Source organism: Natator depressus, chromosome 24 (assembly GCF_965152275.1).
Source record: "Natator depressus isolate rNatDep1 chromosome 24, rNatDep2.hap1, whole genome shotgun sequence".
Classification (NCBI taxonomy): domain Eukaryota; kingdom Metazoa; phylum Chordata; order Testudines; family Cheloniidae; genus Natator; species Natator depressus.
Genome location: NC_134257.1, coordinates 1242430 through 1256894, shown reverse-complemented (window position 1 = coordinate 1256894; position 14465 = coordinate 1242430). Strand labels below are relative to the sequence as shown.

Sequence of the window (14465 nt, the reverse complement as noted above, 5' to 3'; positions counted from 1 at the left end):
TGCGCCCAGGGCTGGAGGAGCCGAAGGCAGGTCCCGCTCCGCACCCCTGAGGTCGCTGACACGCAGCACTCCTCCTGCTCCGGGGGATATGGGACGAGCCCCATCCCCGGCGGAGCAATAGGAGCCTCCCCAGCCTTCGAGTGAGTCTCCCCGAGGGGGAGCCGCTGGGCTCCTGGGGGCAGCTGCCTTTCCCTGGGGTAAGTGCCACTCTTGCCACGAGGGGGGCGAGGGGCTACTAGGTCTCTGGCCAGGGCAGGAGTCCACGCAGGGAGCCAAGGCAGGAGTCCAGGGCAGGGAGCCAACCCCGGGGAGAGGGGTGGGTTAGGGACAGCGCCGGCCTCTCTTTCCCACCTGTTTGCTCCTCTCCTCTGCCTGCTTCTGCTCAGCCTCTGCCTGCTCAGCCCGGTCCAAGGCGTTCTCCTTGTCCAGCTTCAGCATCTGCATCTTCTTCTTGATGGCCTCCATCTTCGCCTGCGGGGCTGGGGCGCCTCTGGCTGGGAGGGACGAGCAGCAACGTGGGATGCGCCGGGCTGGGGCTGCCGAGTGTCTGGCCCCCTCCCTGGCCGAGGGTTTTATCAATACGCCCCTGACAGGTGGCTCGGGGCCTTTGCCTTTCTTGGGCTGAGCCGCCTCCTCTCACTCCCGAAATGTCTGTCCACAGGGCCCCATTGTCTCAGAGCCCGCCTGGGGAGCGTGGGGGTGGGGGGATGCCTGCTTAGTGACTTCATGGACAGGGCCATATTTGGGCCCCCATGGGACAGCTGGGAGATGGTTATAAAAAGCACAGGCAGCTCTGTGGGCTTGGGGTGATGGGAGGAGATCCCCTGCTCTTCTGAGAGTCACAGATCCCAAGGCCAGAGGCTAGCCCAGGCCAGAGACCTGCCACCCCCCCCAACTCCATGGGCAAATCTTCAGAAAACAGCCAATCCGGAGTCCAAACGCAGCCATGATGGAGAATCCCCCCAGCCCCCTGCCTTGGGACATTGTTCCCGGGGATAACGCCCTTCACTGACGCTGTCCGACATTAACACCTTGGGTCCAGGGTCAACTCCCAGCCCTGGGATTGTGTCAGACCTTTGGCAGGTAGACTGAAGGGCGCGACATCACTGATCTGTTCCCCGTATTGGTTCTTGGTGCCGGGCAAACTCATGCTCTCCTCCCCAGGGAGAGCTGCTGGGTGAATACGGACCTTTCTGGCCCTCTCTACAGGCAGCAGTCTGAACAGAAGACTGGGAGCCAGGACTCCCGGCTGCAATTCCCAGCTCTGGGAGGGGAGGCCAGTGATTAGAGCTGGGGAGCCCAGGAGCCAGGATGCCTGGGTTCTAATCCCAGCTCTGGATTGGAGTCTAATGGTTGGGTGGGGGTGGGGGGGGCTGGGAGCCAGGACTCCTGGGTTCTATTCCTGAACAAGGGACTCTTTCTGTGGCCTTAGGTGAGTCCCTTCCCCTCTGAGCCTGACCCTGGCTGGCTTTCCAGGGGATTCTCCCATTACCAGATAAAGCCCTTTGCAGATGGAAGGTGCCATATGAAGGCTGAGCGCCATGGGGCCCTCTCCTGCTCTCACGCACCCTCAGTGGGGTTGCGCCACGCTCACCCCACTATTTCCGTCCCACTGGGGGGGAGCCAGCCACTCCACAAGCTTTATAAAGGGATGTGGCAAAGTGGCCCGATCCCGCTCCTTTCGGCACCAGTGGGGAAGCTCCTGGGGGGCCTGCAGGGGAAAAGGGCAGGGAGCCGCATAGCGAAGTCTGCAGCTGGCGAGACTCGCTACCCACGGGGTCTCCCCGGTTCTGCGGGCAGCACAGCTCCTGTGTGGGGCCTGAGCCAAAGCCTGTGGGAATGACTCCGGCTGACCTGAACGGGCTTCGGCTCAGTCCCAGGAGCAGGTGCCCCTCTGCGCGGCCCTGCCCGCCCAGGCCTGACATTAGCGCTGGCCCCTGGGCATGGCCGAGGTGCTGACCTCCCTGAGATCAAACAACAATGGCATGAAGGCGGCCCCACAGAGAGAGCTGGGCTTAGCCGCAGCGCCAGGCTCCCTAATTACAATGGAATTGTCTGGCACCGGGGGGGAGGGGGGCGTGACCGACTGGGAAGCAGCTCCCAGGGCCTTGGCATGATGGGGAGAGAGGGGGCTGGACCCGCTCACGGCACCTGCCCCTGGAGCACAGGTGTGGCCTGCAGCTGCTGCCAGGGCCCAGGGGAGGGCAGCCCGTGAGACAGGTGTGCAGGGGCGAGCCTGCGTTGCAAGGGCCTTGAGATGCTCTATGGGGGCACAGGAATGGCACCCTCAGGCTGACTGGCTGAGCCACTGGGGGCTCCGTGCCCTGCAGGCTGGTGGGTAGGAACGCGTGTCCACGGACGCATATCTCTGCTGCCCACGGTCTGCCAGGCCCCATCTCCCATCACACGGCGGTGCGCTCCTTAGCTCACAGCGCTGGCCTTGGGGGGCAGAGGCCTGCCCGTGCCCTGAGCAGGAAAACACCCTCTCTCAGTCCCATGCCCACCGGTTCTGCACCATCCCATGCCCCCGGGGGGTGGATGGGGGCAGGAATGTCTGAGACCCGCAGTCAGTGAGGAACCTCAGTCCCTGAGTTTTATCCACATACCTGGAGGATTTGCAGTGTCCCAACCCCAGGCCAAGCCCCTGGCTGTACCCCACTCCCAGGCCTCGGCCCAAAGCACCTTCCTCTGTTCATGAACAGCTGGGGAACCTCAGAGAGAAAAGAACGGGGCGTGGCCGCGTCTGTGTGGGTGTCAGAGGCGAGGGGACTCCCGGGGGCTGGGAGGGAGGAGGGCTGGATGGGGAGGGGTGGGGTAATGAGGTCTGTAGTAGGGCTACATAGGAGAGGACTCTCTCAGGCAGGCCTGGGAGCAGGGGGTCTGTGCTGGGGACCGATGGACAAGGTCTGCCTCAGGCTGGGGTCAGACGGGGTGCACTCCTCTCCCTGGGTGCTTGGCCCAGCGGACGCCTCTCTCAAGCAGCTCTGGAGGCTGGGGCAGGCAGATGCTGCGGGAGAGAGGAGTAAATCCAGGGGCTTGCTCTGCCCAGCTCAGGAAAGAGAAACTGGGAATGTCTCGGGCTCCCGCGCAGCCGGGCGCTTAGTGGGAGCCCTGGAGCCTTGCCCAGACCCACCCAGCGTGGCACAGAGGTGTCCGATGGGGTGGCGTGGTGGGGGGAGCCACTCTGCTCTCCATGGGGGCCTGCGCAGGGCCCAAGAAGGGGGTGCTGGGCAGGCAGGTCTGATGGCTTTAGGAGGCTGGTGCCAGGAGCTGGGGGCCAGCGCGCTGCCCAGACAAAATCTCAGCAGCTTCCCACCATTACTGCTCTGTGCTCTTCAGGGGGGCCCTGACCCCCATGCCTGAGGGTGGATTCCCCAGGGACGGGCGTGAGCTGGGAGCTGAGCTTCCGAAAAGCTGCCCCTTGCACGGCCAGATCCCCGATGCCCAAGCAGAGCCAGGCCAGGCCTTGCCCACCGAGGACCAGAAACGTGGCCTCCGTCAGGCCAGCGTAGCCTCTGAACCACAGAGCCATGGGCAGCATCACCAGTGCGGGGTGGGGCATGTCCCAGGCTCGGGGGAGCTGGAGGGACGGGGCGGGCGAGGCGAGCGGCCCGCACAGAGCACCCCCGGCCCCCAGGCCCTTTGTTCCTGCAGCGCCCGACTTCAGAGCTTGAAATAAACCCCAGGCGCCTCGGAGAACAATCCTCCCAGCGAGGGCGGCGGGCGCGGGGCCATGTTTATTCAAGGCCGAGTTCATTCCATTCCTGAAACCGAAAGCTGACAGCTGGCGCGTGTGTGACACCGCTGCCATCCCAACCATCCACCCAGGAGATTCCAGCCGCCCAGCCAGGAGGTGGGAAGGGGTCTGTGCCCGGCCTCATGCCCCCGCCTGTGCCCTGGGTGCCATGGACGACAGGTGCCTGCGGGGGCCAGGTAACCTGACCCCATCTTGGCAGCAGGGCCAGGAGAGACGGTGCTTTGTCTGTGAGCGGGGACGGGGGCTCAACTCAGCCCGCTGGACTCCAGGGATGGGGGCATCAGTTCTCTTGCCCCGGGGGGCAATGAGCCCCAGGGGCTGCGCCACTCCCTGCCCCATAGCCAGGCAGCACGTTACTGGTGCCCATGGAGAGGGCCCATGTCTGGCTCAGAAATGCCTGAGGCCGACAACTAACAGGCGTCTCGTCTCCTTGGGCAAAGTCCTGGCTGTGCATGGCCCCCTCGGTGCTGGGATCCTCCTGTTTGCTTTGGCCGGGGGGCCTGATGCCTCTGCTCCCCATTTGGAGCCAGAGAGGGAAACGATGGCCGCTGATGGGGAGAGGATCTGAAACAGCTTTATTGCAGCGGGGGGGGGGGAAATAACAGGAGGGGGAAGGGCGGATCCGATCGGAGGGGGGCTGCCCCCCACCCCTGGCCGGTGTCGCGGATGGTCCCAGGAGTGGGGCTTGCTGGAGGCTGAGCCAGGCAGGCGGAGAAAGCCGGCGGCGTCTGCCCCGGGGCGGCGCTGAGCGGCCCTGGCGCGGGAAGAATATGTTTGATATTTAGTTGGTTTTCCAATAAAACAACCTAATATCAAACATATCAGCCAGCGGCAGGGGCAGGGGCAGGGTCCGGCCCTGGCATGCTGCGGAAGAAAAGAGGGAGAGCGTGAGGGTTAACGCCCCCCCCCCACCCCGGCTGGGTCTGGGGCCTGCTCCCCCGGCTCCGTTCCAGTGCAGCGTAGAACCGGGGGGAGAGAAGAGCGGACCCCATCCACCCTTCCCCGCGCCCCCATCTGCCGGGCTCCTTCCCTGCCCCCTCCCCCATCGGTTCCATCCTGCGCAGCCCCTAGGGTGGGCTGCTTCCCTAGAGGGAGGGGAGCGGCGCTCACTGAGGCAGGGGGGAGACAGGACTCCTGGCTCTTGTTCCATTCGTGGGCAAGTTCCTGCCCCACCCTGTGCCTCAGTTTCCCCTTCTGTACCTTGGGGCTAAGGGGCCTGTGTGGCTTTGTTCATTGCTGTTTGTACAGCACCCTGAGAGCCCCGTGGGGAGGGGGCTAGAGAAGGGCAGGGGGTCCCTGGGCCGCCTCTGAGGAGCCACGTGCCCCGTCACCACCCCCCACTCAGCCCCCTGCCCCAGTGCACTGGGCTCCTAGGGAATTATTCCCAGTGGGAGTCTGTGTCCTGCCCCCTGCGGGCCAAAGCCATCCCCGGTGGAGCTGGCAACCACGGAGTCACCTGTCGGGGAACCTGGCCATGAGTGTGGTCATTAGAATTGGGAATGCTGCATGCACTGATACAGACCCGCCCCCATGCCTATATCCCCCCCATGATCTCCCTGTCCCCCCACATCCCACAGGCCCCCTCCAGTTTCCCCATGACCCTCCCCCATCCCCCCATCCCTCCCATGCCCCCCTCGCCCCCATGATCTTCACACACATTCCCCCCCATGCACACCCCTTCCCCCTACACCAGCAGGATCTAGGCCAGCAGGACCCTCTCTCAGAAGCCACTCAGCTGCTGGTTCCCAAAGCTCCAGGAGACGAGAGGGGTTCCTGAGGCCTGGCCTCCCCCCACTGGCAGGGGGCCTGAACCTCCAGCCAGCCGGAGGGGTCCTTTTCTTGTGTCCATCCTGGCTCCCCTCTGTACACACATGCCCCCAGCATGTGCCCACACCATTGCGCCACCCCATAGGTGCTCCCCTGGCCAGCGCGGCTGCAGCCACCCACCCTGGGGCTGAGTCCGGCTCCAGCTGCCCACCTGTGCCATGGTGACGAGGATGCAGCCCAGACCCACCACCCAGGCGAGGGAGCCCCACAGCTGGCTGCACAGTGCAGCACACAGCTCGCTCCTGATCACGGTAGTGACCAGTTCACTGATTGACACAGAGCAGATCAGGTGGGTCATGTAGCTGGAGGAGTCCAGTGGGCTCAGCCTGGAGAGCTAATGCCTGGAGGAGCCCAGAGGCTATGGTGATGGGCACAGGACGGGATGCATGGACAGGCAGGTCTGAGAGCCTTGTGGGAGTGGCTGTGTCCTGTGGATGGAGAGAGGGTGTCCAGGGCCAGATCTCTGTGACTCTCAGTAGCCAGAGAGACAGGGCTCAGAGGTGGGGCCTGGCCCCTGTTATTCAGCCAGGGAAGGGCTGGTGGGAGCTGTCAAACCCCCCCACCCCCGCCCGCTGCACTGAGCTCCCCCCGTCACAGAGAGGAGCCACCAGCTGCCCGGGGATTGGGGCCCAAGGCAGGAGCACAGCCCCTGGAGAGCAGCCGAAACAGCATGAGCTGGGCCGGGGCCCGTCCTCCAGCACCAGCGGGAAGGGCAGCTCGCCCCACGCCTGTGACTGGCCACACACCCCCGGCCTGCTGCGGGTGGCAGGAGGGTTCCCCAGGCTCCTTGCCCATCTCCCTGCCCTGCAGGTGCTGGCAGTCCGTCCCCAGACAGTGCTGGAGCCGGGGCCTTACCTGAGCCGGGCATGCTGGCCGGGCGCTCCTCGTGCGGCTCTGGGTCGGGCTGCAGGCGCGGCTCCGGTTTATAAACGCACTTGGCTGCGTCCGGTGGGGGGAATCGCACACTCGAGCGGCCGGACCACACACACGTGTCCTCGTTCCCAGTAATTACCACCCATCAATCCCCACCCCCGCCTTCCGAGTTAAATTATCCCCCGATCAATGCGGTTCGATCCACCCGCGCTGCTGCCGGCTGCCCCCGAGCCACGAGCCGCTAGCCTGCGCCCGGTCGATATCAGGGGCTGTTTCCAAAGAACTCCCCCCCCGTCCCCCACCACCCCAGCCCCGCTCCCCGGCCCGGGCCAGCGCCGTCGAGACACCTGAGCATGTGGGGCCAGAGGTGTGAAATCCACAGGGGTGAAGCCAGCTGGGGCATGACCCCCCCCAGGACAGGGCTGAATCCTGCTGTCCTGGTGCAGAGGGTGCTCCCCGCCCTGCGCCCCCAGCCCCAGCAGGGTGAACTCCACCCTGCTCCAGCAATCGGTGGCTCAGGCACCCGGCCAGCTTGCGAAGGCAACACCAAACTCACCCCACCCGGGAACATCTCCCTTTGCCCCTGTCAGGCCCCAGGCTCCTTCCCCTTGCGCTGCCCCGCAGGCAGCAAGCTCCAGCAGGGGGCGCTCACGCACACAGCAGCCAAATGAGATAGCAGGCCTTGCCCCCCCCCCCAGATGTGACCCCCCCGACCATTGGCCCCTGTGCAAAGCTCACCCCATGGGCGCCTGTCACACCCGCATGGCAGGGCTGCCGGTGGGGCAGGGTGGGCCCAAGGTGGGTCTGGCGCAAGTGCTGCGGGCAGTGGGGTGGATGGGTCAGGACTGACCCAGTGGTGCGATGCTCAGGGACACGGCCCTACTGGAGGTGGCATCTTTCAGCTAAGGACCATCATCAAGAGAAGGAATTCATTGAAACGCTGCGTGCCTGCCGCCCATGGTCACTAGAGTCCTTGTGTCCCGGCTCCCCAGCATGACACTCCACCGCATGAATTCCCACTTCCTGGCCCAAACTCTTGGGAGGCTGTTCAGCTACCCTTGTGCCCCACTCCAGAGGCAGCCGCATCTAGCACCGGGTGCGCAATCCTCATATAACTAGCTGCCCATGACCCACTCCAGATGTGGCATCTCCATGGCAGAAGCAGGCCCAGTAAGAGCCATTTGGCCCCCCCCATTTCACTTTATTTACACATTACAGATGTTGTGGGGGCCCCCTGAGCGTGGATCCCCAGTACAATTGCCAGCCCCCCCCTGCCAACCCGGGCTGGAAGGAGCAAAGTCTGGCTCTCGTGTGCTTTTATGGCTGGAAGGAGCTTCGGGCTGCCTGAGGAAACCGGGGTGCATTATTGGCCTGGTGCGACGGTGTCATGGAGTCCCGGGGCGATGCTCTGGAGCTGCTCCCCATGAAGCCAGTCAGGACTCTGGGGAAGTCTCCTCTCTGGGAGCAGCCTGTCTGCAGGACACACAGCTTCCACCTTCCTGGGTCTGACCTCAGAGCATTCAGCATCCTCTGCCCCTCCGTTCGCTTCCCACAGTGAGTCCGCCCAGGCCGGGTCCTGGGGAAGCCAGAGGGTCCTGCCCCCCAACTCCGCAGTCAGACGTGACTCTCAGCCAGCCAGTAAAACAGAGGTTTATTAGACGACAGGAACATGGTCTAAAACAGAGCTTGTAGGTACAGAGAACAGGACCCCTCAGCTGGGTCCATTTTGGGGGGCAGTGAGCCAGACAACCACGTCTGCCCTTCACTCCATGTCTCCAGCCAGCCCCAAACTAAAACTCCCCCCAGCCCCTCCTCCTCTGGGCTTTCCCCTTTCCCCGGGCCAGGAAGTCACCGGATTCCTTTGTTCTCCAACCCTTTAGCTCTCCCAGGCCATCAGATGGCCAGGCCATCAGTTGCCAGGAAAGAGGGTGTCGGCCATTCTCTGTGTCCAGACCCCTGCACACACCTGCCCTCTAGGGCTCTGCAATGATCATACACCCTTATCCCACCCCCTAGATACTTAAGAACTGCATAGGGGAAACTGAGGCACTCCCACAATATTCAGAGGAAACATTAAGAACAGTCCCACTTCGTCACAGACGGGGACGGTGTGTTGGAGGGGAGAAGCTTGGGGGGGTTGGTACCTGGCTCGCAGGCTAAGGCCTGGCGGCTGCGGGGGAGTGGAGGGCAGGCATGCTCTGGGACAGCTCCTTGCCGCGTCGCTTCCCACTGGCTCGCTGGCTCCCATGCAGCTCAGGGCCAGGTGTCCGTGCATGCAGGCAGCTCCTAGCAGAGGGGATCTGGCCAGGTCACTGGGCTGCTCCCCACCCACCGGGGGCCGGAGCTCTGATGGGCTGGGAGACCCTGCGGGGGGCAGCGGGGCCTGCAATGTTGAAGGGATGGGTGGAGAGTGGGAGCTACAGCATCCATGCCACCTGGAGCCCCTAGCGTGACCTGTTCTCAGCGGGGAGCCAGAGAGCTGTGCCTGGTTCTCGAAGGGTGGGCTTGGCACCTGGACTCCTGGGTTCTATCCTGGCTCTGGGAGGGGAGTGGGGTGTGACAAAGTGGGACTGTTCTTAATGTTTCCTCTGAATACTGTAGGGGTGCCTCAGTTTCCCCTAGGCAGTTCTTAAGTCTCTAGAGGGTGGGATAAGGGGGGTAATTGTTGCAGAACAAAGGGCCAGGGTACATAAATGGCCGACACTCTGTCTCCTGGTAACTGATGGCCTGGGCCCTTCCCCCCTGCAAGGTGAGAGCTAAAGGGTTGGAGAACAAAGGAATCAGGTGACCTCCTGGCCCGGGAAAGGGACAAAGCCCAGAGGAGGAGGGGCTGGAGGGGGAGTCAGTTGGGGCTGGCTGGAGACATGGAGTGAAGGGCAGACGGGGTTGTCTGGCTCCCTGCCTCCCAAAATGGACCCAGCTGAGGAGTCCTGTTCTCTGCACCTACAAGCTCTGTGTTAGACCATGTTCCTGTCGTCTAATAAACCTTCTGTGTTACCGGCTGGCTGAGAGTCACGTCTGACTGTGGAGTTGGGGGGCAGGACCCTCTGGCTTCCCCAGGACCCTGCCTGGGCGGACTCGCTGTGGGAAGCACAGGGAGGGGCAGAGGATGCTGAATGCTCCGGGGTCAGACCCACGAAGGTGGAAGCCGGGTGAGCTGTGTGTCCTGAAGACAGGCTGCTCCCCGAGAGGAGACTTCCCCAGGGTCCTGCCTGGCTTTGTAGGGAGCAGTTCCAGAGCATCGCCTGGGGACTCCGTGACATGGGGTCTCCTGGATTTTGGGGGAGCAGGGAGCCAAGACTCCTGGGTTCTCCTCAGCTCAGTTGTGGACTAAGTGGGTGACCACAGCCAAGTCCCTCTTCCTCTTTGTGCCTCCGTCTGCCCAGCTGTGAAAGGGGGTGATGGCACCCCCTTGAGGGTAGGGGGCTATTACAGAGAGCGGGGTGCCTACCCCCCATGCAGCTCCCCTGGCCTTGCCCTGGAGCCTGGCTGGCATCAGCAGGGCAGGGCCAGGCCCTTCGTGGTGGTCTCCACGCCGTGCTCCCCTCGCTGGCGACTGGAGGGGGCGGGGGGGTTGTCTCCCAGGGACATTGGGGGGGTTACTCTGTTGTCATCAGGGGCTCTCCCTCCTCATGGCCCAGCTCTAGTGCAGCCAATTAGTTCCCGCTGCCCCCTCCCCCGCTGCCCCATTGATCCCTTTGTCCTGATGGAGTTTTCCCCGGGGCGGGACAGGCTCCTGCACGCACTGACCTTGAGAAAGCGACAGATGGCACAGGGCTGGGGGGGGAGCCAGAGAGCAGCCCCCTCCCCCTGCTCTGCCCATCCCCACCCCAACCACAGCAACTGGGGGTCCCAGCACCCCCTCAGCCACAGGTGCCCCAGACCCAGCCCAGATCTCCACTGGCAGATCCTGTCGGCTGGGCTCCTTCCCCAGCCCTGCCCTGGGGCCTTGTCCCCCTGGGCTGTCGTGGGCTGCGGGGAGGGGAGCGGTCCCTGTGCTGCTGTGACCGCCTCCTGCTGGCTGATGGAGGGAGCTGCTCTGGGCTGGGTCCCACCCGCAGAGGGGGAAGATGTGAAAGGAAGAATGGGGCTTGTGGGACCTTGAGCATCCCTGTCCCCAGCTGGGAGAGACGAGGATGGGACGGGAAATGCATAGGCCCCCTGCACGGATCCTGGGCATGAGCCGCTCGCAGCCCCTCGCTCTGCACCCTGGGCTCAGCCGGCCCCATCTCCAGGGCCAAAGCTGGGCACTGCAGGGCAAGAGCGGCCCACCTCCAAGCCGAGCAGCTGGGGACGAAGGTGGGTGGATGGGGCACGCCCAGGCAGGGCGAGGGAGTGGGTCTCTGGGATGGGGGGGGCCACGGGCCCTGGCGCATGTCCCTGATGGCTGATCTGATGTGACCAGACAGACGCGCTAATGAAAGGCCCCGCTTGGGAGGGTGCCGCTGGCTGGCCCCAGCCCTGTCAATACGCTGAGCCAGGCTGGGCGCTGACGGCCCCTCAGGCAGGGAGCCACCAAGGTCAGGCCGAGGGGAGAGACCCAGCACAAAGTCTGGGATTGGGGGGGCAACAAACCCAAGTGCAGAACCATGGGCCACGGGATGGGGTGTGTCCAGGAGCCAGCCCCATGGGCTCCAAGGGAGAGCTGGGTGGGGAGGAAGGCTGCCCATGGTTTCAGGGGGTGTTTGGGGGGTCTACCCCTGAGCAAGACCAGCATTTCACTGCAGCCAATGGCTCACCCCCCATCCCTCTGCACTGGGCGTGTGCCACCTGCCCCATCCCCGCCCCCGTGCCAAGGGGGGGCCGTCCTGCTCAATCAGAACAGAACACGAGGGGCCGGGTGGAGCCAGGCCTGCGGGACCCCTTGTGTGTCTGGCTGTGGCCCCCCCAGCTCCATCCCCCAAGCGTGTGGCCAGAGTGGGGGGTGTCACGTGTAGCCTGGTGGATCTGCTCCGTGCATTCTCCCTTCACGTGGGGCCATGCTGCTCCGCCCCCCATGTCTCCTCCCTGCACTGCTCGCGCCCAGCCTGAACCCCAGGGCCCGAGGGGTGCCTGACACAGGCTGTGCCGGGACCCCAGGGCCAGGCTGCAGTCGTGACCCATCACAGGTGCCATGGAGGGCCTGTGGGCTACATGCGGGCACGGGGTGGGAGGCAGAGGGCCAGGGAGGAAGCCCCCCTCTATGTGTGACCCCTTTCCCCAGGGGATCAGGGTGTCCCTGGGGGAGGGGCTGAGCCTTGTTCCCCCATTGGCAGGGAGGATCCAGGCTCCACAAGCCGATCTTGCGCTCAGCCATGAGCTGGCCTAGCCTGGGCTTGCCCCTGCCAAACAACCCTGCTCCCCCCTGGCTTCTCTGTCCTGGGAAGCCAGGACCTGGGGCAGGACTTGTTGGGGGGACGGGGGAATCGTCAGCTGAATGGGAGCTCTCAATGCGAGGCTGTGAGCGGAAGGACTGGTACAGAAAGGGGCATCGTGAGTGGGAGCAGAGACCTCTGGACTTGGCACCCGTGCGACTGCTGCTGGACTCCTGCGTCCAAGTCTGGGGCCCGCAGTCCGAGGGGGACGTGGATACATTGGAGAGGGCTCAGCGAGGAGGGTTCGAAAACCTGCCGCCCAGTGGGAGACTCCAGCAGCTCCATCCGTTTCGCGGAACAAAGCGAAGGCTCAGGGGTGACTTGAGCCCAGGTGATCCGTCCCTGCATGGGAACAGGCAAAGGCCTGACACAATCCCAGGGCTGGAAGCTGGAGCTAGGCAAACTCAGACTGGACATAAGGGGCAGATTTTAAATTAACCCCTGGAACAACTGACCCAGGACTTGGGGGATTCTCCATCACCAGCGGGGCCAGTTCCCTGGAAGCTCTGTTCTAGTCCCATCTGGAATCCCTGGGGGCAGGGGTCTGGCCTGCGCTCTCCAGGTGGTTGGATGAGATGATCACAGTGGTTCCTTCTGGCCTTGGACTGTAGGAATTGGCTGGGGCTGGGGGAGACAAGTCGGGGGGCGGGGGAAACGGCCCGTGACATGCACCCTTTGTTATCTGCCCTTTCGAGCCAGAGCAGCTGAGCGGGTGCCCTGGCCTGGCTCAGTGTGGCTCCCGGAACAGGCCCATGGCCGCTGAGGGTGTGCGTGTGAGGGAGCGTGTGTGAGGTTTGTGAGCCTGTGATGTGTTGGGGGTGGAGGGGTGGAGTGTTAGTGGGTGCGGCAAGGGAGCATGTATGTGTGCTGGGGGGTGCATGGGGAGGTGAGTCCGTACCCTGGGGATCCCCCTGCTGGGACCCCCCACTCTGCACTGACAGTGCTGGGTGGCATCTCCTGCTTTGGCCAGTGCCCCCAGGTCGGGGATTGGAGCGCCAAGGGCTATCGCACCTGGCAGGGCCGCAGTGAGGCCAGGCTGGGCACAGAGCATGCGGGTTGGCACCTGGGCACTAGGCTCTCATCAGGGGCAGTGTGCATGCATGTGAATGCGTGTGAGTCCACAGGTGTGTGAGAATGTGTCGCGTGTTCAGACATGCTTCCTCTCATGCCCAGCCCCCTCCTTGCTGGAATGCTGACACCCCAGTTCCCTCTGCAACCCTCAGCCACAGCTTGGGTCTCCATCGCTGCTGAGCCCCAGTGTCCCTTCCCTGAGCTGGGGCCACCCGCATCCTGGGGAGGATTCCTTGGACACCAGCCAGCCAGCAACGGGGGCCTTGCACCTCACTGCGGGGGAGCTTATTCGCCCTGGAGCTGGGAAATCCTGGGGGCACAGATGAGCTCGGGGAGGTTCCCCACAGCTCTAGCTAACTCCACCCCGGGTGGTGCTAACCCCAGGGGACAGGGGCCTTATGCTGCAGTGAGCCCACCAGCTGCGGCTCTGGCATGCAGGGACCTGGCCGCCCTGCTTCCCCACACTGCTGGCGCATCTCCACTGGCCCGGCGCTGCCGGGGTCCCTCCCTGCACCCCAACAGCAGGGCTTGGCACACCCTGGGCTTCTCCGGGTTGTGGGACCCTCTGGTCTTGCCTCTAGTTGCATTAACCCACTTGGCCACCAGGTGTCACCGACGCTTCACAGATGACCGGTGCAGACACCCAGCGGCTTGCTGGATGGTTTCAAGGGGCGTCATTGGATTCCATTTGCCAGGACTCCTGGGTTCTGTCCCCGGCTCTGGGAGGGGAGTGGGGGCTGGTGGGTGAGAGCAGGGGCAGCTGGGAGCCAGGACTCCTGGGTTCTGTCCCCGGCTCTGGGAGGGGAGTGGGGGCTGGTGGGTGAGAGCAGGGGCAGCTGGGAGCCAGGACTCCTGGGTTCTGTCCCCGGCTCTGGGAGGGGAGTGGGGTCCAGTGGGTTACAGCAGGGGCTGGGAAGCCAGGACTCTGGGTTCTATTGTTGGCTCTGGGACGGGAATCTAGTGGTTTAGCGGGGTGCTGGTGGTGGGGGAAGGGGACTGGGAGCCAGGACTCCTGGGCTCTTCTATACCGGGCTGTGCCACTAACTTGCTGAGTAATCTTGGCACAAGATCCTTCTGCACCCCCTGCCTCAGTTTCCCCTCGATACGGCGCTGATAATGCTGCTGCCAGGGCCCTGGGAGGCTTCCTGCCCAAAGTGCTGTGAGGCCCTGGGATGGGAGGGGCAAAGGGAGGCCTAAGGTCTCTTGGGAATTCCAGCGACACAACCAGCTTCCTGTGTGGCCCAGCCCCGAAGCCGGCTGGCCGCCCGCCTGCAGGACTCTGCCCACACGGATGGGAGCTGCCCCCAGCGGGAGATGCTCACACACATTACACCAGTTATTCCCACCCCGTTGGTGGGGCTTCTGCAGCATTAGCGGGAGGGTGGCAGGGGAGCTCACCCGCCCCAGCAGAGAGGCCAAGGACTCTGCTAACTCCATGGAGTTTCTTCAGATCTGCCCCACGACATGGTCTCTCCTGCTGCCTCTGGGCTGTCCACCCCACTCCACCCCCCCGGTGCTGGGATCTAAATGCCGCCTCTCCCCAGAGCCTCAGGCTGCTCCGCTTAGCTCAACACTTTAATCTT

The 14465-nt window shown here is 64.1% G+C and overlaps 1 protein-coding gene across 7 annotated transcripts in view; it reads right to left on the bottom strand.

Annotated features, from left to right (window-relative positions):
- TPM3 (tropomyosin 3) overlaps positions 1-676 on the bottom strand; it is a 36321-nt gene extending 35645 nt beyond the window's left edge. For 3 of the 7 annotated variants that reach the window (XM_074938364.1, XM_074938369.1, XM_074938365.1), the window contains exon 1: positions 352-670. In XM_074938364.1, coding sequence (XP_074794465.1) covers positions 352-465 — 114 coding nt within the window. In that variant the 5' untranslated portion in view covers positions 466-670. Of the gene's footprint in view, positions 1-351 lie in introns of all 7 variants that reach the window. The other 4 variants (XM_074938367.1, XM_074938370.1, XM_074938366.1 and 1 more) reach the window with 4 other exon arrangements.
- Between the last annotated feature and the right edge of the window lie 13789 nt (positions 677-14465).